At 43.0% G+C, this 23,481-nt stretch overlaps 2 protein-coding genes across 2 annotated transcripts; both read left to right on the top strand.

The window, feature by feature from the left end:
• The first annotated feature begins 2,998 nt into the window (after positions 1 to 2,998).
• LOC123317666 lies at positions 2,999 to 5,071 on the top strand. The gene is made up of 3 exons (XM_044904271.1): positions 2,999 to 4,031; positions 4,182 to 4,285; positions 5,039 to 5,071. The coding sequence occupies exons 1-3, from the start codon at positions 2,999 to 3,001 to the stop codon at positions 5,069 to 5,071; spliced, it is 1,170 nt and encodes a 389-aa protein (XP_044760206.1).
• A 15,860-nt stretch (positions 5,072 to 20,931) lies between these two features.
• Positions 20,932 to 22,527, top strand: LOC123317665. The gene is made up of 2 exons (XM_044904270.1): positions 20,932 to 21,538; positions 22,094 to 22,527. Exons 1-2 carry the CDS (start codon positions 20,932 to 20,934, stop codon positions 22,525 to 22,527), a joined length of 1,041 nt encoding a protein of 346 aa, XP_044760205.1.
• Positions 22,528 to 23,481: the final 954 nt, after the last annotated feature.

The raw sequence follows: 23,481 nt of genomic DNA, 5'->3' as shown, positions 1-23,481 counted from the left end.
GATTCAGTTTCATCATAGTTCTACTGCTGCTCTTGATGGAAAATCCGTAGTCCGCAGAATTCAATCTATGAGACAAGGGATTCAGACTCGGATTCAGAGCTATGCGGAACCACAGAGGGCTCAGCGAGTCTCCTTGGAAAATTCCGCGTCTTATTGGAATAGGTCCTGTTGTAATGGAGCCATTTGCTGCTTTCATTTGAAGACTAGTACGCCAGGTTGACATGGCGTTTCTCAAGAACTTAACAATATTAGGATCCACCTTGTAAATGTTCAAGATAGTCAAGAGCCATTCGTGAGGTATGGAATCGAATGCTTTCTTGTAGTCTATGTACGCAGCGTAAAGATTCCTTCGCTTGGAGAACGCTTGATTGCAAATAACTATTATTATTATTGTAGTGGACTGTTTTTTTTTTTTCAATATTGACATAACGACTGCCCTCTAGTGGACTTTATCAAAGACCACCAATGAGAAATGAAATGTTAGAGAAGGTTTTCTGTACTAGCTGTTGAATTGAAAGGGGAGATGGCGCAAGCGTTAAGAACCCACCTTGTAAATCTTCAAGATCGTCAACAGCCATTCGTGAGGTATAGAATCTAATGCTTTTTTGTAGTCTACTGCAGAGTAAAGATTCCTTCGCTTTGAGAACGCTTGATTGCAGATAACTGAATCAATTATTAGTTGTTCTTTGCACCCTCGGCTGTCTTTGGTGATGTGACGAGGCAGATTTTGCCCCGCCACGAAAAGGAAATTTCTTCACCTATACTCGCATAATAAGACCTATCAATCGAAATATTTTCGAAGAAAACCGTTATGTTATCATAGGGGTCTTTACCGATTGATATTTTGACATTGTTTTCTACCGACGAGTCCCATATTTGTAGCGGAGACCGTATATGTCTTTTATTTTCAAAATTCATATATTTCATAATTCTTTCCGTTCAACCGTACATTTTCTGAGTCGAGAGAGATCTTTCAACTTGTTCAGTTTTTCCTTCTCTTCAGTTCTTTCTGTCTCTTTCCGAGCCGGCTGATTGACCTGGCAATTTGAGTGCAGCCAATGGGGAAATGAGTTACCGATGGTGGGACAGTTTTCCCGAGGAGTGGTACTTCTTCGAGCCCTGCGCGGAAGGTCAAGAGCGAGGTCAGTGGAGATCGAGCTGCCGAGAAAAGTGCGTAAGGTGTTATTACCGTGAGTTGGAAATTACGTCAAGAAGTTTGAAAGTTTAAGGCAAGTCACTTGTAGCATTATTGTTCCTTTCGTAGTGCACACCTGAGGGCTATTTTCCGCTTTCTTTAATCCGTTGTACTGGCTGGAAATACTTACCTACCGTTTAAACTTGATCTAGTGATCGTAGACTGTGTAGAGTGCCGGCTTCCGCGTCCGTTATTCGACCGCCGTTGGGTCCTAGGAGGACTTAGTCTTCCTACCGTATTTTTGGTGCTTATTTTGTTAATAGATTGCCGACTTCCGACCGATCAAGTTACAGGTTGACAGCTTCTTCCGACCTGCTGTCTGACTGGCAGCCATTTTGAAGGTCACAGAGAGAGAGAAGAAGAGAGAAAGACAGCACTGTAATTGGACTGAGACCAGCCACGGTACAAATTTCCGCCGACAGAGAGAAAGAGAGAGAGACAGGGTGCACTGCCATTCGACTGAGACCAGCCACTGTACCGATTTCCGCCGACAGAGGGAGTGACTTGCCAGGATTTCAAAAGTTAACCGTAATTACCGTCTATTTCCACCGCACTCCTCTGGATTTATTAATTAATTTAACCGTATTTACCTTCTATCTCAACCGTATTTTTCCTGGAGAGACCGTACTTCATCAGCCGCCCCCACACCAACCAGGCCGCCGGTTGACATGAAATTTCATTATTACTTGTACATTTCTGTATATAATTTAATCCAGTAGGAATAAAGAACTGAACGTTTATTTTGTTGCCAGTGAGAGACAGTTCCCTAAATCAGTTAGAGCTAGATTTTCGTCGGAAGAGGTAGGTACTCTTTTTGAGCGATTAAAAACCGTCAGAAAGCAGAGACCAAGAAGACGCTACCACCCTAGTTTTCACTGCTACCCTTCTCCACTGATTATTCAAGTCTACCCGGGCTCTCTAATTTTTGGAGATTCTGTGAGAGACGTGGGGTTCCACTGATTGCCCCACTGGCGCCCGCGCAAAGGTAAGGAGCGTCCAGGGTGAGAGAAAAAGCCCATCACATCTGGCGCCCGAGCAGGGACTTCTGCTGTTCTGTGAGTAGTTCCTGTTACCGTAACCGTATCGTTTTCTTTAAATACTCTACACTGGCAAATTGGTAACGTTTCTTTGTTTTTGGCATATATTCGTAATTCGTATAGTACATATTGTAAATATTTCTTCTGAGTTTCTGGTGCCGTAAAAATGGATTTCAACCAACTGAAAAGTGACGAACTTACGTGGGAGTTAGAGGCAAGAGGCTGCACCGTAGGACACACCGTTCAGGAGAAAAGAGCTCAACTGAGAAGGGCCATCCATTCCGACATACCGTTCATTCCAAGAGATGAAATTGAACAGGCACAGGAAATTGGTGTTTGTGGTGCCAAGTTGTTTGACTTGATGGGAGAGATATGTGAGTTCGATTTTAATAATTGAGACAATGAGTTGCAGCGCATTAGGAGCCGGCTACTGCACGTTCAAGGCCGACTGAGAAGTCTATCTCCGGAAGCTGTCAGTCTGCTTCACAAAAAAACCCAGTTGGAACACTCTCTGAAGATGGCTATGAGATTGCTGGAGAATACTCACTGGTTAGGTGGTATTCCAGGGAACCTGTCAGCCGGCACACCGTCGCTGATTGACCAGGAATTACCGGAGTTCGCATCTAGACTTGGTCCAGGTTTGATTCCGTGTTCAACAACCGTTGGAGATGCAGACTTGTTGAACTTGGGAGAAGAAGGTGACATATCCCGACCGACCACTCAGGATAACAGGCTGCAGCAAGACCGCCAAGAAGTTTGTAGGAAAATGGGCCAACAAATCGAACGTACTTTTTTGCAGAGTCGACCTTCATACAACCGACCGCCCGCCGTTAACCTCCCATTTACCGTTGAACAATCTCTACCAACCGTCCAAACCGATGATGACCACAGACCGTTGATAACATCCCCTGAGTCCAGGCGATTAGCGAGGGAGTTTGCGAAATCAACAAGGAGAGTTTCCTTTGCGTCATCACCTACCGTAACCGCTGGGGTGAGAGAAGTAGGTAGCGAAGTCTCAACGGCCAAGGAAATCGAACTGACGACCGAAGATCCGTCGACGAAACCGCCGAAAACTACCAATTATTCCGTTCCTACTGTTCCTGTATGGAAATGGAGCCTTACATTTGATGGGTCATTCGAGTCCATCTACGAGTTGTTACGTAAGGATGCAAGAGACTGGTACATTCCCCGAAGAGGCACATTCAGCGACTGGACAGATTTCAAAGACCAACTCCGAGAGGCCTTTCTTCCTCCTGATTACGAGGAGATTCTACTAGAGGAGATCAAGAAACGCACTCAAGGAACCGATGAACGACTATTGTTGTATGTAACTCGAATGCAAAATCTGTTTCAGAAACTGACCGTAAAGCGACCTACCGAGGAAGAGCAGGTGAATATCATCCGACGACGTTTACTGCCAGAATTACAAACCGCCCTAGCCTTCCAACCGACTTCCACGATAGATGAACTGCTCCGGAAGGGAAAAGTTTTTGAATTGGTCAAATGGCAAACCGCTAACTATACTTCGCCACCATTCCAAAAGAGTCTCATCAACGAACCGCATCTTACCTTCCGAAATCACTCACCGAACGTCCAACCGATCGGAATGCACCTCAGCCCACTGTCCGAACCGTCCGATAAACCGAAACTTGTCCAAAACACTACGGCACGTCAGAGACAAGATGAACCGAAGAATACCGCCCGACCGCCAACCGAAACCCAGTGCTGGAGATGTGGTGGTAAAGGCCATATCCAAACACAGTGTATATCGAAACCGATACTTTTCTGCTCTCGATGTGGTAAGAAGGGTGTAATGTCCAGAGATTGTCAGTGTCCGTTACCAAGGAACTCCCCAAAACCGGGGATCCGTCAGTCCCAATCAACCCCATCCCCGGTTATTCCGAAGAAAACCTTTTCTGATAACCGTCCTATAATTACTGTTCTTATAGGAGACAAGGAGTTCCAGGCACTCTTGGACACCGGATCAACCAGGTCCTTCATCAGCAGTGAAGTGGCTGCTCACTGCAAGGCCGCTGGAATAAAACCGAATTATGTTAGTGCACACCTGAGGGCTATTTTCCGCTTTCTTTAATCCGTTGGACTGGCTGGAAATACTTACCTACCGTTTAAACTTGATCTAGTGATCGTAGACTGTGTAGAGTGCCGGCTTCCGCGTCCGTTATTCGACCGCCGTTGGGTCCTAGGAGGACTTAGTATTCCTACCGTATTTTTGGTGCTCATTTTGTTAATAGATTACCGACTTCCGACCGATCAAGTTACAGGTTGACAGCTTCTTCCGACCTGCTGTCTGACTGGCAGCCATTTTGAGGGTCACAGAGAGAGAGAAGGAGAGAGAAAGACAGCACTGTAATTGGACTGAGACCAGCCACGGTACCGATTTCCGCCGATAGAGAGAAAGATAGAGAGACAGGGTGCACTGCCATTCGACTAAGACCAGCCACTGTACCGATTTCCGCAGACAGAGGGAGTGACTTGCCAGGATTTCAAAAGTTAACCGTAATTTATTTATTTATTTTTTTTTATTTATTTATTTACATAAACAGGAACCCCGACAGGATTAACCCAATCATGGGGATTCACTACAATTAAAAAAAAACAATATCTCATTACATCGTGACCAAAAAAAAAACAAACAAAATGAGTTTTCAAAGTTCTAAAACTAAACTATTTATTATAATTTTGAGACAGATACGTCAGTAATTTTTTTTTAAATTCGGATATTGATAAATTGAAAAGGTCAATACTACCTATATGCCAATTATAAAAACGACTTATCCTCAAACAGGTCGAGTTAAAATATAAAGATGTTCTTGCCTGAGGTACAAAAAATAAATATAAATATATTATATAAATAAATATTATTTTTTTTTTTTTTTTTTTTTTTTTTTTTTCTTCGTGTGAGGGGAAAACCCTTTATGGGCACCCAGAGGGTCCGCACTCTAGGTAGTGTGAGACTCCGAGATCTTGTTTGGCTACTCACTAAAAACCCCTCACACATTCCACGGAGAAGTTCTTCGTCCAGCCCTTGCAGCGTCCCTTAACAAATTATTATTTGTTATTTATGACTTTAGCCTTGCGGCTTTCACACTCCTCTCCAGAGGAAAATTCACTTATCCCAGATATCTCAGATATCAAAAGGATTAAGCTCTGTTGGAGCCCTTTCCAGGTTTTCGGGCTCGTGGTGGTGGTCGGGTTCGGGTCGCTCCTCGGCTCCCTGCTGTAGGTTGGATTCCTGCTCCACCCGCACTTCCTGTCGTAGCAGACGGTGTTCCTCTGCATTCCCCATGTACTTGCGTACAGTTCTCGCCGTTCCGAGCAGTACCGCCTTCTGCATGACTTTATAAATATTTTCGTCCAACTGAAGTTTTCTCAAGTTCTCTAGTAGTTTCTTCGGTATCAGGCCTGTAGATGAAATGACAATAGGGATGGTGTTTATATCTTTCAGCTTCCACTGTCTTCTGGTTTGTTCCTCGAGATCTCTGTATTTTGAAATTTTTTCAGTGTGTCTATCTAGAAGATTGTTATTATTTGGAATTGCCACGTCGATGAATAGTGCTGTGTCCTCATCCTTATTGAGCAATATGAGGTCTGGTCTATTGTGGGTTATTTTCCGATCTGTGAGAACAGTGCGATCCCAGTAGAGCTTGTGATGTTCGTTTTCCAGCACAGCATCTGGATGGTAATTGTAATAAGGAACCCTTTTCGAAGTTAGAAGTTGGTGTTTTAGTGCCAATTCTTGGTGAAGAATCTTGGCAACAGCATCATGTCTATTTTTGTACTCCGTGCCTGCGAACTTCTGACATCCCCCGGTGATGTGCTGGATAGTTTCATGTGTCGCACAGCCATAACGACAGCTATCGTCCGCCACTGAAGCATCCTTGGCGATGTATCTCATGTAATTTCTTGTTGGAATCACCTGATCCTGGATGGCGAGCATGAAGCCCTCTGTCTCAGGAAACAACCTTCCGGAAGTCAACCAGTAGTTCGACGCAGATATGTCGACGTAATCATGGTTGACCTCATTCTGGTGCCTCCCATGCAAAGGTTTGCCAATCAGTTTCTGCATTTTACTTTCTGCAGAGTGTTCGACGGTTTCCAAGTGATCCTGGTGTAGCTTTAACGGTGTAGAAGTATCAGCAACACAAACTACTCGATGGAGTTCTGACGAAGCTGCCTTGCTCAAGAAATAGTTTCGAAGTCCTTCAATTTCCTGGGACATACGGTTGGACAAATCAACAATTCCTCTACCCCCAAGATGTCGTGGCAGCTCTGTCCGTTCTATTGAGCTTTTGGGGTGATGTTTATTGTGTTTAGTCAGCATCGTCCTTATTTTTCTCTGTAAAGCTGCTAAATCGGTGGTCGTCCAAGAGATAATACCAAATGAATAGCTCAGCGCCGAGCAAGCGTAGGTGTTAATCGCTTTTATCAGATTCTTGCTGTTAAGACCAGTTCTCATTATCCTCCTCAATCTTCGGGTGAACTCCTCCGTTAATTCTTTCTTCATCTGAGTCTGATTGATTTTTCTTGCCTGTTTTATGCCTAGATACTTGTATGTGTCTCCTTCCTTTAATGCTTCAATTTCTGCACCTTCCTTGAGTTTGAACGTACCATCTTCTATTTTCCCTCTCGTTATGTTTAGCAGTCGACATTTTTCTAGTCCAAACTTCATTTTGATGTCTTCCGAGAATCCTTCCACCATTTTCAGCATCAGTTGCATTTGTTTTTTGGTAGATGCGAAGAGTTTCAAATCGTCCATGTAAAGGAGATGATTCAGTTTCATCATAGTTCTACTGCCGCTCTTGATGGAAAATCCGTAGTCCGTAGAATTCAATCTATGAGACAAGGGATTCAGGGCCATGCAGAACCACAGAGGGCTCAGCGAGTCTCCTTGGAAAATTCCGCGTCTTATTGGAATAGGTCCTGTTGTAATGGAGCAATCTGCTGCTTTCATTTGAAGACTAGTACGCCAGGTTGACATGGCGTTTTTCAGGAACTTAACAATATTGGGATCCACCTTGTAAATCTTCAAGATCGTCAAGAGCCATTCGTGAGGTATAGAATCGAATGCTTTTTTGTAGTCTATGTACGCAGCGTAAAGATTCCTTCGCTTGGAGAACGCTTGATTGCAGATAACTGAATCTATTATTAGTTGTTCTTTGCACCCTCGGCTGTCTTTGGTGCATCCTTTCTGTTGCATGGCGATGATGTTATTTCTTTCGCAATGGTTGTGAATTCGGTTTGATATGCACGATGTGATTAATTTGTACATCGTTGGAAGACATGTGATCGGTCGGTACTTGGATGGGTCTTCTGTATTCCTTTGGTCTTTAGGTAACAGGTATGTTGTGCCATGTGTAAGGAATACTGGCATTCTTTCAGGATTTTCAATGACATCATTTATTGCGGAGGTCAATTTCTCATGCATGATCCAAAGTTTCTTGATCCAGAAGTTCTGTAATCCATCAGGCCAAGGTGCTTTCCAGTTGTGCAGTCCTCTGATAGCTGATTTTACTTCTTCAATTGTGATCATGTCATGCTGCATCGGCTCATATTTTATAGCTTCAGATTTTTCATCTTCAATCCATCCGGTATCTCCATTGAACTGAGGTTTCGTTGATAATTGTTCGGTCCAGAATTGTTCAATGGCTTCCTTTGGTGGTAACTTTCCATTTTCTCCATCCGACGATGTGAGTGACCGGTAGAAAGATTCTTCCGACTTTTCGAATGAATTATTGTCTCTTTTCCGGCTATAATTGCTTTTATATCTTCTCAGGCGTTCTGCATACAGACTTAATTTTTGCTTCAGAGTGTCGAGGCAATGGTGAGCTGTAGCATTCTCCGTCTCTCGTTCTGTGTGTGTCCTGTTTCTATCCATGATCTCTTTGGCAGCTTTCACAACCTTTCTTCCTCGATTCCCGTTCAAGTACTCCGTCAGTCGTCCAATGTCTCTTCTTAGCCTTTCTGTTTTGTGTTGAAGACGTTTCTGCCATGCTGGCGCGTGTAATTTGTGTAATTTTTGACCATCGTTGTTCGTTCGGCGAATTTTTGCCCCTATGGTTTTCGCTGTCGTCAGCGCTGCACAGTGAAAAACTAGATGCAGATATTCCAATGAACTTCCGTTCTGTAGGTATTCAGGTAAAACGTCCTTATTCAAGATGTCGATTATAAGTGACAGTTTTTTGGATGTATTGAGTCGTGGAGGTGCTACTCGATGAAGAGGATCTGTTCCTTCCAGTTCGGCAAAGTATCTCCTCATGTCAGAGTCAACTTGTCGGTGGAGCTCTTCCCTATCGTCCTGGTGTTCAGGCTCACTTGCGTTGCAAGATGGAGTTTCAGTATCAGTTTCTTCTGCCTGTTGTTGCCCAGGCATGAGAATTTCATCAGAGGTGTTGGTGTTATTCTCTATTGTAGGCGGACGCTGAAGTTCTCGTTTAATTGCTTCGATTCGTGCCGTTGGTATTAGTTCATTTCTCAGAATTACGCGGTACTGGTCTGCCACTCGTTGTTCAGTGACATTGAGATTTGGGTAGGCAATGCAGAATTCCTCATGGAGCCTTTTCCTATAGTTGTTCGTGTTCTGCCCTAGTCCCGTGATGGAGTTATATATGCGCACAATAGTTTCATTCATGGACGTTGTCCACTTCATGCGCTTTCTAACTAACCCCGCTTGGGTGAGCACTGGCTGAATATCCTGCGCAGCACCTTCAGCGGTTCGAGTCGGCAATTGAATTGGACTCGTTGGTTGCTGTTGTTGCTTTGGAGCTGTAGCTTCTTGTGCAGCAGGAGCCCGCTTCCTCAACATCCTGCCACCGACGTCCCGCATGCTGTCATGTCCAGCGCCGGCTCCAGACATGCCCTGACGATCCCCAGGCAGCGACTTGTTTCCGAGGCTTCTCGTAATCACCATTTTCATGGGTTTGTGCTCCCCTTTCTCGGTTTGGGTGAGGGGTAGAGAAATGAGAGCAGAAAGAGCACCCCTATAAAGGATGTGAAAGAGAGAGGAAGAAGGAATGGGACTGCGGACAGCAGGCGTGGCTGGCTGCACCGTCTACGTCGTTACGATGGCTACCTGGCAGGCCATCTACCAGATAGCTGCCAGGCAGGCCAGACATTAGTATTATTATTATTATTATTATTATTATTATTATTATTATTATTATTATTATATTATGATTTTAGCCTTGCGGCTTTCATACTCCTCTCCAGAGGAAAATTCACTTATCCCACATATCTCAGATATCAAAAGGATTAAGCTCGGTTGGAGCCCTTTCCAGGTTTTCGAGCTCGTGGTGGTGGTCGGGTTCAGGTCGCTCCTCGGCTCCCTGCTGTAGGTTGAATTCCTGCCCCACCCGCACTTCCTGTCGGAGCAGACGATGTTCCTCTGAATTTCCCATGTACTTGCGTACAGTTCTCGCCGTTCCCAGCAGTACCGCCTTCTGCATGACTCTATAGATATTTTCGTCCAGCTGAAGTTTCCTCAAGTTCTCTAGTAGTTTCTTCGGTATCAGGCCTGTAGATGATATGACAATAGGGATGGTCTTGACATTTTTCAGCTTCCACTGTCTCCTGGTTTGCTCCTCGAGATCTCTGTACTTTGAAATTTTTCAGTGTGCCTATCTAGAAGATTGTTATTATTTGGATTCGCCACATCGATGAATAGTTCTCTGTCCTCATCCTTGTTGAGCAATATGAGGTCTGGTCTATTGTGGGTTATTTTCCGGTCTGTGAGAACCGTGCCATCCCAGTATAGCTTGTGATGTTCATTTTCCAATACAGCACCCGGATGGTAATTTTAATAAGGAACCTTATGTATCAATTCTTGGCGAAGGATCTTGGCAACGGCATCCGGTGATGTGCTGGATAGTTTCATGTGTCGCACAGCCATAACGACAGCTATCATCCGCCACTGAGGCATCCTTGGCGATATATTTCATGTAGTTCCTTGTTGGAATCATCTGATCCTGGATGGCGAGCATGAAGCCCTCTGTCTCAGGAAACAACCTTCCAGTAATCAACCAGTAGTTCGACGCAGATATGTCGACGTAATCATGATTGACCTCGTTCTGGTGCCTCCCATGCAAAGGTTTGCCAATCAGTTTCTGCATTTTACTTTCTGTAGAGTGTTCGACGGTTTCCAAGTGGTCCTGCTGTAGCTTTAACGGTGTAGAAGTATCAGCAGCACAAACTACTTGATGGAGTTCTGATGATGTAGCCTTGCTCAGAAAATATTTTCGAAGTCCTTCAATTTCCTGGGTCATACGGTTGGACAAATCAACAATTCCTCTACCCCAAGATGTCGTGCCAGGTCGGTACGTTCTATTGAGCTTTTGGGGTGATGTATATTGTGTTTAGTCAGCATCGTCCTTATTTTTCTCTGTAAGGCTGCTAAATCGGTGGTGGTCCAAGAGATGATACCGAATGAGTAGCTCAGCGCCGAGCAAGCGTAGGTATTGATAGCTCTTATCAGATTCTTGCTGTTAAGGTCAGTTCTCATTATCCTTCTCCATGTTCGGGTGAACTCCTCCGTTAGTTCTTTCTTCATCTGGCTCTGATTGATTTTTCTTGCCTGTTTTATGCCCAGATATTTGTATGTGTCTCCTTCCTTTAATGCTTCAATTTCTGCACCTTCCTTGAGTTTGAACGTACCATCTTCTATTTTCCCTCTCGTTATGTTCAGCAGTCGACATTTTTCCAGTCCTAACTTCATTTTGATGTCTTCCGAGAATTCTTCCACCATTTTCAGCATCAGTTGCATTTGCCTCTTGGTAGATGCGAAGAGTTTCAAATCGTCCATGTAAAAGAGATGATTCAGTTTCATCATAGTTCTACTGCCGCTTTTGATGGCAAATCTGTAGTCCGTAGAGTTCAATCTATGAGACAAGGGAATCAGGGCCATGCAGAACCACAGAGGGCTCAGCGAATCCCCTTGGAAGATTCCGCGTCTTATTGGAATAGGTTGTAGTGGACTGCTTTTTTTTCCATATTGACATAACGACTGCCCTCTAGTGGACTTCATCAAAGACCACCAGTAAGAAGGGATGTGAGAGAGAGTTTTCTGTACTAGCTGTTGAATTGAAAGGGGAGATGGCGCAAGCGTTAAGAACCCTGGAAGACGCTCTTTTTCAATTAGGTACTTGAGATCGAAAAGGCAAGAAATTCCTAATGAAGAAAGGATTCATTTAGCGTCCTTTCTTGAAACGAGTTAAACCGGTTTTTCCTGTTAGTTAGTTTTTTTTCCTAGAGTGAATTTTTGAGTAAGACAAAGCTTGTTTTTTTCTTTATTTTGTTCAGTGAATTCCATACGTAAGTTACCACTCATTTCATTATTACCGTTTCGTATTTTATTAATTTGAAGGGTTCATTGCAAATATGCTGTTTTGTGTACTTGATGCATCATGTTAGCTTTCATTGTTAAAGTATTTCGTTAATTACTCAAGGGCCAATTCCGTCCGTCGCTATTTTATGTGCTTCACGAGCAGTATAACTCATTTTCTTTATTGTAGATAATAACGTACTTTCCGAGTTTATCTTTCTTTGAACACGTCATAGGGACGCCAGACGCCATTTTGGACGCTACCCCTTTTTGCTTCCAATTCTATTCCATTTATAATTTGAGGGCTAGTTATTATAATAAACTTGTTTCATGGTGGATGCGCTTGTGTTATGTAATATTCATAGTATTAATTTCTTAATTTCTACATATTTTTTTGTGTTTATCTTTATGAATACTCGTAAATGTCACTGAAGCGTCCCCAAGCCAAGCCAATGATTCGATTACTTAGGTACGACCAACAGGGTAGATACTGTAATTGCATTAAGGACCCTTAATTATCATTTTTCCTTTTCTTTTATTATTATTATTTTTCTCTTCACTGGTGGAGTTGGTCAATACAGGACATATTTGAACGTGATAGCCAAGAGCGGAAATAATTCAGATTTGTGTTAAGGGACAAACATACAACTTTTGTGGATTTTGCCCTTCCTAGTATCCTGCAGGCCGGGTACCCCTGTACCTGCGTCGATTTCTGAGGCCGGATGCCCTTGCAGCTGCGTCTCTCTCCCGTGAGACCGGGTACCGTTGTAACTGCGTCTTCAACCCTTTAGGCTGGATGCCCTTGCATCTGAGTCTAATCCTTCCAACAACCCCCTGACTGAACCCTACCCAATTCAGAACTGTTGTATGCTGAACGTAACTCATCTCACTGAAATATCGGTTAAGAGTCATCATTAAGGAGCTGATAGCTGTAGATGTAACTGATTCCACCAAGTGTGCATTTCACACGAGATTTTCTCTCGCCAGTTGAACCTGTTGCCGTAGCTACGTAAAATCATACCTGTATAGTAGATTATGTAGTTGTTGCTGTTCTAAGGGGAGGTTTTCTCGCAGCTCTTTTTCCTCCCCTCTGCTGCGCCCTAGAGCTATGACATTGGAAATCGTCTCCAATGAAACCCGAAATAAACGTTTCTTGTTTGGGTTTAAATGTGTTGTTTTCTTTCGAATCTCCCAACCTCCCGTCAATTTTTCTATTAGTAATCAAGGTAAGTACTTTGGGTTGCCTACGTAATGTGGAGTCCTACCACAATCAGACGATCACGATTTTTGGCCATAGAGTAGTAAGGTGTCTTTAAAGTGCTGTCATTCGTAAGTATCTTCGAAGTGAAAAGAATTCTACAAGCATCACTGACCAGCGCAAGGTAATTTAAGGTCAGGACAGTACAAGGTCCTGTTGTAATGGAGCCATTTGCTGCTTTCATTTGAAGACTAGTACGCCAGGTTGACATGGCGTTTCTCAAGAACTTAACAGTATTAGGATCCACCTTGTAAATGTTCAAGATAGTCAAGAGCCATTCGTGAGGTATGGAATCGAATGCTTTCTTGTAGTCTATGTACGCAGCGTAAAGATTCCTTCGCTTGGAGAACGCTTGATTGTAGATAACTATTATTATTATTGTAGTGGACTGTTTTTTTTTTTTTCAATATTGACATAACGACTGCCCTCTAGTGGACTTTATCAAAGACCACCAATGAGAAATGAAATGTTAGAAAAGGTTTTCTGTACTAGCTGTTGAATTGAAAGGGGAAATGGCGCAAGCGTTAAGAACCCTGGAAGACGCTCTTTTTCAAGTAGATACTTGAGAACGAAAATGCAAGAAATTCCTAATGAAGAAGGGATTCATTAAGCGTCCTTTCTCGAAACGAGTTGAACCGGTTTTTCCTGTTAGTTAGTTTTTTTCTCGTAGAGTGAATTTTTGAGTAAGACAAAGCTTGTTTTTTTCTTTATTTTGTTCAGTGAATTCCATACGTAAGTTACCACTCATTTCATTATTACCGTTTCTTGTATTATTAATTTGGTTTTATTGCGAATATGCGGTTTTGGGTACTTGATGCATCATATTAGTTTTCATCGTTAAAGTATTCCGTTAATTACTTGAGGGCCAATTCCGTCCGTCCCTATTTTATGTGCTTCACACACAATATAACTCATTTTCTTTATTGTAGATAATAATGTACTTTCTGAGTTTTTCTTTCTTGAACACGTCATAGGGACGCCATACGCCATTTTGTACGCTACCCCTTTTTGCTTCCAATTCTATTCCATTTATGATTTGAGGGCTAGTTATTATAATAAACTTGTTTCATGGTGGATGCGCTTGTGTTATGTAATGTTCATAGTATTAATTTCTTAATTTCTACATATTTTTTTATGCTTATCTTATGAATACGTGTAAATGTCACTGAAGCGTCCCCAAGCCGAGCCAATGATTCGATTACTCAGGTACGACCAACAGGGTTAATACTGTAATTGCATTAAGGACCCTTAATTATCATTTTTCCTTTTCTTTTATTATTATTATTTTTCCCTTCACTGGTGGAGTTGGTCAATACAGGACATATTTGAACGTGATAGCCAGGAGCGGAAATAATTCATATTTGTGTTACGGGACAAACATACAACTTTTGTGGATTTTGCCCTTCCTAGTATCCTGCAGGCCGGATACCCTTGTATCTGCGTCGATTTCTGAGGCCGGATGCCCTTGCAGCTGCGTCTCTCTCCCCTGAGGCCGGGTACCGTTGTAACTGCGTCTCTTACCCTTTAGGCCGGATACAGTTGTATCTGCGTCGATTTCTGAGGCCGGATGCCCTTGCAGCTGCGTCTCTCTCCCCTGAGGCCGGGTACCGTTGTAACTTCGTCTCCAACCCTTTAGGCTGGATGCCCTTGCATCTGAGTCTAATCCTTCCCACAACCCCCTGACTGAACCCTACCCAATTCAGAACTGTTGTATGCTGAACGTAACTCATCTCACTGAAGTACCGGTTAAGAGTCATCATTAAGGAACTGATAGCTGTAGATGTAACTGATTCCACCAAGTGTGCATTTCACGTGAGATTTTCTCTCGCCAGTTGAACCTGTTGCCGTAGCTACGTAAAAGCATACCTGTGTAGAAGATTAGGTAGTTGTTGCTGTTCAAAGGGGAGGTTTTCTCGCAGCTCTTTTTCCTCCCCTCTGCTGCGCCCTAGAGCTATGACATTAGAAATCGTCTCCAATGAAACCCGAAATAAACGTTTCTTGTTTGGGTTTAAATGTGTTGTTTTCTTTCGAATCTCCCAACCTCCCGTCAATTTTTCTATTAGTAATCAGGGTAAGTACTTTGGGTTGCCTACGTAATGTGGATTCCTACCACAAACAAACGATCACGATTTTTGGCCATAGAGTTGTAAGGTGTCTTTAAAGTGCTGTCATTGGTAAGTATCTTCAAAGTAAAAAGAAATCTACAAGCATCACTGACCAGCGCAAGGTAATTTAAGGCCAGGACAGTACATTATTATTATGACTTTAGCCTTGCGGCTTTCACACTCCTCTCCAGAGGAAAATTCACTTATCCCAGATATCTCAGATATCAAAAGGATTAAGCTATGTTGGAGCTCTTTCCAGGTTTTCGGGGTGGTGGTGGTCGGGTCCGGGTCGCTCATCGGCTCCCTGCTGTAGGTTGGATTCCTGCTCCACCCGCACTTCCTGTCGGAGCAGACGGTTTTCCTCTGCATTCCCCATTGTTAAAAATTGAGCGAAGCCCCCCTCCGACCTCTCTCTAGTCTACGCTCCTGACCAGCTCCGGTGGCCACGTATGGTACCACGATTCTGCGGTGCGCTGGTTGAACGGCGCAGCGGCCCCACTTTCGGTGTTTTTCAGAAGTGAAAAACCACACATTTACATATTTTTCTTAAGATTCTCTTTGTTAGCTCTGTAGAAGTAACGTCTCTTAGCTTTCATAGTGCTTTTCTAACACCTCATTTTCACGCTCACCTCTTCTAATTATTAATTTTCAAGTCATCTCGCATCAATCCTGGTGCTAAATTGTTCATCTCTTAAGGTAAAGTACTCTCAGACTGCTCAACATCATACATTACACCATTTTCATGATAATTTAATTGTAATGAAATTAGTCCACGTGCAAGAGATTCAGAATCTAGAAATAGATTCCGAATCCTTGCGAGCACTGCTCAATTGAAATGTCCACTCAACTCAAATCGAACTATTGTCTTCTCAGAACGATATATTTTATTATATTTCATAATTTATATAGATTTTCAGACTTCTCTAGATCCTCTCACATGAAAATGGGTATTTAGCACCAGGATTGAAACTTCTCAAGTTCATCTTCATAGAATTGATATCTGATTCATTGTCTTCTCGTAATATTCTTTATTATTAGAATCAGTTTTATCATTTTTATAACAACTCTTATGATCACCTCTTATACATATGGCTAATTCATGGTGTTGAGTTTCAGATGAATGAATCCTCATATTCTCCAGGGTGGACCCTGGACGTAGCTGTTTTCCTCAGAACAGGATATGAACACCTCAAGTTTCGTCAAGCGATCAGTGATAATGCTCGATACACCTCGACCTAGGCTCCACCCTGGAAAGTCTGCTCGAACACTCATGTCTACTCATTTGGTATGGTCTACTCTTTATAATATGTACTCTCATTGTTTCTCTTCTATATTCATTCATCGGACTCAACATGCATGTTAGTTTTCTCAGCCTTCAGCACATCTCAAAATCTACGATTAGAGATTTATTCAACTCAGTACTCTCATGACTTCTCTTAATTAATCAATTGTTTCTTCTATTTTTCTGATGAACGTTCTAATCGTGCTTACTTGTAAGCAGTTCGTCTCTGTTAATGTTGAATTCATTGATAAATTTTTGCACTCTTCAAGATCATCTCAATGTATATGAATTATACTATGTTCTTCTCATATTAATTATGATTGTCCTTTTCATTTAATTAATTATTATCGAACTTCTCATTTAATTAGAATTTATTGCCCTTTTCATATTATTTTTTAATATTCTAGTGCTTCTCAAATTCATTAATTCTGTGCTTCTCATTTAACGTGTGCTACTCTTGTTCTGCTCATACTTACATTAACATTATTGATCAACTCAAATTTAATGTATCGATCTCTCGTTGATGATCAGACTTAGACATTGCAGTTTCACCTCGGGCCTATTTCTCTGTACTCTCGCGTCTTCTCTTTAAAATTCAGTATTCTAACCTTCGCGTTTTCTGATAGAAAAAGGAGGCTCTCGCAATCAATTTTCAATTGATTGCCCTATCACTGTGTAACCGTTGTGTTGATATTGAATTTATTGAACTCCTCAACGTCTAAGTCTGACATCAAGTGACTTCTCATTTGAACTGCTCTGGACCATCTCTTGTTTTTAATTGGATATTGTCTCTCTGAGTTTATAGATGTGGTTAATATTAGTTGCTTTTTACTGTATTAGCTTCATGCAGGTGACATGTTCATTTTATGGTTGGTTATGTTTTTATACCATCTCCAACTCAATTATCTTTTAATACAGTCCACTACTCTTGAATTAAAAATCATAACACCCTCGATTTTTAACATTTGGTCCTTCGAGCCGGATAATTGAGTTGGAATTTTATAATCGTTCACTAATCATATTTCTCCTCTCTGCCCTCTCATGGAATTGTGCACCTCGACCACGAATACTTTGAGTGATAAGCCTGCTCATGCCTTCATCTCCACAAGCATTCGTCATCTCAAGGAGTCTCTCGATCCACCTCAAACGCCATCTCAACCGGTTGCTTCGTCCTCGTCTGCTCAGATATCTCATTATTAGTCTTCTCTTGCGACTACTCAAGTCGGACCTCTCCCAGTCAATCGTAATTCTACTCCTCAATTTCTAATGCTGAACGCCTCCATTACCTCAGATCTTCTCTTCAGTCGACTCCTCTGAAGTAGATCGATCGCTTGGCTCTCACTGGCACACCTCACTTCCCATAGCTTGGGGAAGTCTCACTTCTCAATACGAGAACAAACATCTCTTCTTGGCTGCTCTTTGCGATAAGATCTTCTCGACCCCTCAATGTTCGTCTCAAACAAGTCCTCGTTTCTATTATGAGACCCAGCTCTAGACCAAAATCTTCGCACTCTCACTATGCCGCCTCTAATATCGCCTCGTCTAAAGTATCCTCTAAGATCTGCTCAAGCATTGTGCCTCCTCGTTTAACGGCCAAAACGGCCCCACGATCACCTCAGTCGAGCCGTCTCACTAAAGTCACTTCAAGCCTCCTCATCCAAGACTACTCAAAAGACCAGCAGAGCCAAGCCAGACACCTCGAAAAGGGCCTAAAGTGCTCAGGCAGTCATCAAACCTCGAAGACAGCTCATCTCATTATCGACCGCTCATCACACCAGTCATCTCGTACAACGCAAGACTGAATTCTGGATCGGAACTCTCGTTCATCTCTGAAGACTTCTCAAGACACCTCAGCCTTCCTCGAAGCCAATCCAAAGTCACCATCGTTGGAATTGGTAGAGCCGCCTCAAGATCAAGAGGATCAGTATTGATCACACTGAAATCTCTTCACAATCACAAAACCGTGAATATAAATGCTCATATCTTGTCATCTCCATTTACTAATCTACCATCTTTCAATTGTTGCACACGACCACGTTTGCCACACCTCGACAATTTGAAGCTCGCCGATCCAGAGTTCTACACCTCAGGGCCAATCGACATCATATTGGGTGCTGATGTCTATGGTTCCATCATTCTTTCTCAACTCCGACAAGGGCCAGATGGGTCAACTCTAACAGCTCAGCTCTCGATCTTTGGATGGTTGGTCCTAGGTCCAATATGCCCTCATCAAGAAGTCTGCTCAAGTGTGTCTCCCCAATACCATGCCACTTAAGACTCTGACCTTCAAAGCCTTCTCGAAAAGTTCTGGGAACAAGAAGAAGTCAAGTCCACCTCCGTAAGTCACCTCACTGCTGACGAGCAGGAATGTGAAGACCACTTCAAGAACACTCACTCTCGACTTCCTTCTGGACGATACATGGTAAGACTCCCATTAAAATCATCTTCTAATATTTTGGGATCTTCCAGACAACGTGCCTTCCGATGCCTCCAAGGACAATTTCGCAAGTTAGAGGGAAACCAAGAATATTGCCAGCTCTACACGGACCTCCTCACTGAATACGAACAACTCAAGCACATGAAGAAGGCTCCCTCAGACATCTCGCATCCCAAATACTATTTGCCGCATCATGGAATTCTCAAACCGTACAGCTCCTCTACCAAATTGCGAGTAGTTTTCAATGGTTCCAGTCCCACCTCAACAGGCCTCTCACTTAACGACATCATGCACACAGGAGCGAAACTTCAGTTAGATGTGATTGATGTATTGTTCTGGGTACGTCGCTTTAAATTTGTGTTTTCCACAGTCATCACGAAGATATACAGACAGATCATGGTGCATCCAGACGATTGGGATCTCCAATGCATTCTCTGGCGAAACTCAGAAGATGATATAGCGACGTACCACCTCACCACCGTCACCTATGGAACCAAGGCTGCTCCTTTCTTGGTCATTCGAGTCCTCCTCCAGCTCATCGAAGATGAAGGTCACAAGTATCCACTCGCCATTCCACCACTCACCAAAGGTCGCTATGTTGATGATATCTATGGTGATGCAGACACGAAGGAAGAACTCTCAGAAATCGCTCTCGACTTGAAAAATCTCTGCATGGCGGGCGGCCTCCCCTTAGCAAAGTGGCAATCGAACTCTCCAAGTACGCTCAAGATGGTAACCGAGGAAGAAATGATACCATCGCCGATCTCATTTGATGACTGTTCTACTTCAACGAAACTTCTAGGCCTACTCTGGTATCCTCAAGAGGATTACTTCTCATTCAAGATCACCTCAAGCTCATCTGGGTCTGTGGTAACTAAACGTACTATGAAATATTAATGGAATCAACAATTCCGAAGGAATTGTCGTTCCAATATGAGTTAGTCATGAACTATCATAGGAAATCCCAGAGAAGTCGAAAAATTCAAGTGCAACTGTAGACCGGTTTCGGGATCATTTTCCCTCGTCAGTACAGTATAGCACTGAATCTCTCGATCGGAGGATGGTGGTCTTATGCGATCTTGGGACGCCGCTTTGAGATATCTCATCACGATACGCCACCTGTCACGCAAAGACTGAACCAAACCTCACTTTCTCTGCAGACTCCTACAACAGTTCATGGCTCCCAAGTTCAACTACTTCCCGCAGTCATCGAATGTGCAAACATTCATCAAGGACCACGGGCGAATTGAGGGGGTTGGCTCACTATGACCATACTCTGGTCCGGAGAATTCAATACAAAAAGAAGGAATACTGTATAAAAAGATATACAGTACTCCAAGCGCCTAACCGGACGCATCGGAAGAATGAAATATTAATGGAATCAACAATTCCGAAGGAATTGTCGTTCCAATAACGTGAGTTAGTCATGAACTATCATAGGAAATCCCAGAGAAGTCGAAAAATTCAAGTGCAACTGTAGACCGGTTTCGGGATCATTTTCCCTCGTCAGTACAGTATAGCACTGAATCTCTCGATCGGAGGATGGTGGTCTTATGCGATCTTGGGACGCCGCTTTGAGATATCTCATCACGATACGCCACCTGTCACGCAAAGACTGAACCAAACCTCACTTTGTCTGCAGACTCCTACAACAGTTCATGGCTCCCAAGTTCAACTACTTCCCGCAGTCATCGAATGTGCAAACATTCATCAAGGACCACGGGCGAATTGAGGGGGTTGGCTCACTATGACCATACTCTGGTCCGGAGAATTCAATACAAAAAGAAGGAATACTGTATAAAAAGATATACAGTACTCCAAGCGCCTAACCGGACGCATCGGAAAAATGAAATATTAATGGAATCAACAATTCCGAAGGAATTGTCGTTCCAATAACGTGAGTTAGTCATGAACTATCATAGGAAATCCCAGAGAAGTCGAAAAATTCAAGTGCAACTGTAGACCGGTTGAGTAGTTGAACTTGGGAGCCATGAACTGTTGTAGGAGTCTGCAGAGAAAGTGAGGTTCCTCCGATCGAGAGATTCAGTGCTATACTGTACTGACGAGGGAAAATGATCCCGAAACCGGTCTACAGTTGCACTTGAATTTTTCGACTTCTCTGGGATTTCCTATGATAGTTCATGACTAACTCACGTTATTGGAACGACAATTCCTTCGGAATTGTTGATTCCATTAATATTTCATTCTTCCGATGCGTCCGGTTAGGCGCTTGGAGTACTGTATATCTTTTTATACAGTATTCCTTCTTTTTGTAAACGTACTATGTTATCTCATATCGCTCAACTCTTTGATCAATTTGGTTTAGTATCCCCTGTCACGATCAGGGCCAAAATGTTGTTGCAGGAACTTTGGCTCCAGAAACTGTCATGGGACGAACCACTGTCACCTCAACTCACAGAAACATGGTGTAACATCAGAGAAGATCTCAAATCATTGATCAATGTACGAGCACCTCGCTGGGTAGGCACCCAAGAAAATGCTACCATAGAACTTCAGGGCTTCTCTGATGCTTCTCAACTTGCCATGGCAGCAGTCCTCTATCTCATAGTCCGCTCACCGTCCACAGGATCCAAAGTCACATTGCTCTGCTCGAAAACAAAAGTAACGCCTTTGAAACGCCTCACAATCCCGCTACTCGAACTCACAGCATCTCTCATCCTGGCCAGGTTAACTAATTATGCTCCTCGTGTTTTAGATACACAGATACACACAACGACTTTGTGGACGAACTCAACAATCTATCTCACGTGGATCACATCTCACCCAGCTCGCTGGAAGGACTTTGTTCGAAACAGGGTAGAGCTCATCCAAGAACTAACTCCAGGTGCACAATGGAGATACGTTTCCGGCAAGGAAAATCCAGCGGACTGTGCTTCTCGTGGCTTCTCGTCATCTCAACTACTGAACAGCACTCTATGGTGGACGGGACCACCATGGATTTCCAAGTCACCAGATTCCTGGCCCAATCGTCAGCCGGCAACGACAATTGACCCCGAATCTGAAGCAAGACCCACCAAGAACCTCCTCACGGCCGTAACTCAAGACTACTCGTGTTATCTTATATACAGGTATTCTTCTCTCAATAAACTGTTAAGAATCACCTCTCTCTGTTTAAGAGTCCTCGCCCGACTCAGACACTCCTCAACTCTGAACTTCTCAACTCCGCTCACCTCAACTGACTTGGAAAAATCAAGGATCTATTGGATCAAGGCTACTCAACAAGTGTATTTTCCTCAAGAACTCAAGGCTCTTCAAAATGGTACTGCTCTGTCATCCTCACATGTGTTCAGTAGACTCACGGCGTTCATCGACCATGAAGGTGTTATTCGTGTAGGCGGACGAATCACCAACGCTCTCTTAGACCCAGATAGCAAGCATCCTGCAATTATTCCTCGAGCTTCTCAATTGACTTCTCTGATTGTAGATTCTGCTCACAAACGAACACTCCACGGAGGTACAAAACTCACACTGTCCACCATCCGACAACAATATTGGATCATTGGAGGAAGAGCCCCAGTGAAATCCCACATCCTGAAGTGTGTTACATGTGCACGGCATCGAGGTATAAGAGCTCAACAACTCATGGGACAATTACCAGAACAACGTGTCAGACCATCTCGTCCCTTTCTCACCACCGACGAGCAATTACCTCTTTGTAAGTGGCCATTAGGGCGAGTAATGACCATGCACCCAGGGTCCCCTCAAGACCTCCACGTCCACTCTAACCAGACCGATCTCGAAGTCAGCAATTCTACCAGTCAACTCTTCAGACGAAGCATCCAAGAAGGAATTTCAACCTCTCTAGTCATCTCGATAACTAACGCTGTTAGTTATGGCGGGCGGAATGTTAAAAATTGAGCGAAGCCCCCCTCCGCCCTCTCTCTAGTCTACGCTCCTGACCAGCTCCGGTGGCCACGTATGGTACCACGATTCTGCGGTGCGCTGGTTGAACGACGCAGCGGCCCCACTTTCGGTGTTTTTCAGAAGTGAAAAACCACACATTTACATATTTTTCTTAAGATTCTCTTTGTTAGCTCTGTAGAAGTAACGTCTCTTAGCTTTCATAGTGCTTTTCTAACACCTCATTTTCACGCTCACCTCTTCTAATTATTAATTTTCAAGTCATCTCGCATCAATCCTGGTGCTAAATTGTTCGTCTCTTAAGGTAAAGTACTCTCAGACTGCTCAACATCATACATTACACCATTTTCATGATAATTTCATTGTAATGAAATTAGTCCACGTGCAAGAGATTCAGAATCTAGAAATAGATTCCGAATCTTTGCGAGCACTGCTCAATTGAAATGTCCACTCAACTCAAATCGAACTATTGTCTTCTCAGAACTATATATTTTATTATATTTCATAATTTATATAGATTTTCAGACTTCTCTAGATCCTCTCACATGAAAATGGGTATGTAGCACCAGGATTGAAACTTCTCAAGTTCATCTTCATAGAATTGATATCTGATTCATTGTCTTCTCGTAATATTCTTTATTATTAAAATCAGTTTTATCATTTTTATAACAACTCTTATGATCACCTCTTATACATATGACTAATTCATGGTGTTGAGTTTCAGATTAATGAATCCTCATATTCTCCAGGGTGGACCCTGGACGTAGCTGTTTTCCTCAGAACAGGATATGAACACCTCAAGTTTCGTTAAGCGATCAGTGATAATGCTCGATACACCTCGACCTAGGCTCCACCCTGGAAAGTCTGCTCGAACACTCATGTCTACTCATTTGGTATGGTCTACTCTTTATAATATGTACTCTCATTGTTTCTCTTCTATATTCATTCATC

The sequence above is a fragment of the Coccinella septempunctata genome, chromosome 7, assembly GCF_907165205.1.
Source record: "Coccinella septempunctata chromosome 7, icCocSept1.1, whole genome shotgun sequence".
Classification (NCBI taxonomy): domain Eukaryota; kingdom Metazoa; phylum Arthropoda; class Insecta; order Coleoptera; family Coccinellidae; genus Coccinella; species Coccinella septempunctata.
The sequence above is the reverse complement of the archived record's forward strand: the minus strand, read 5'-3'. Positions and strand labels throughout refer to the sequence as shown.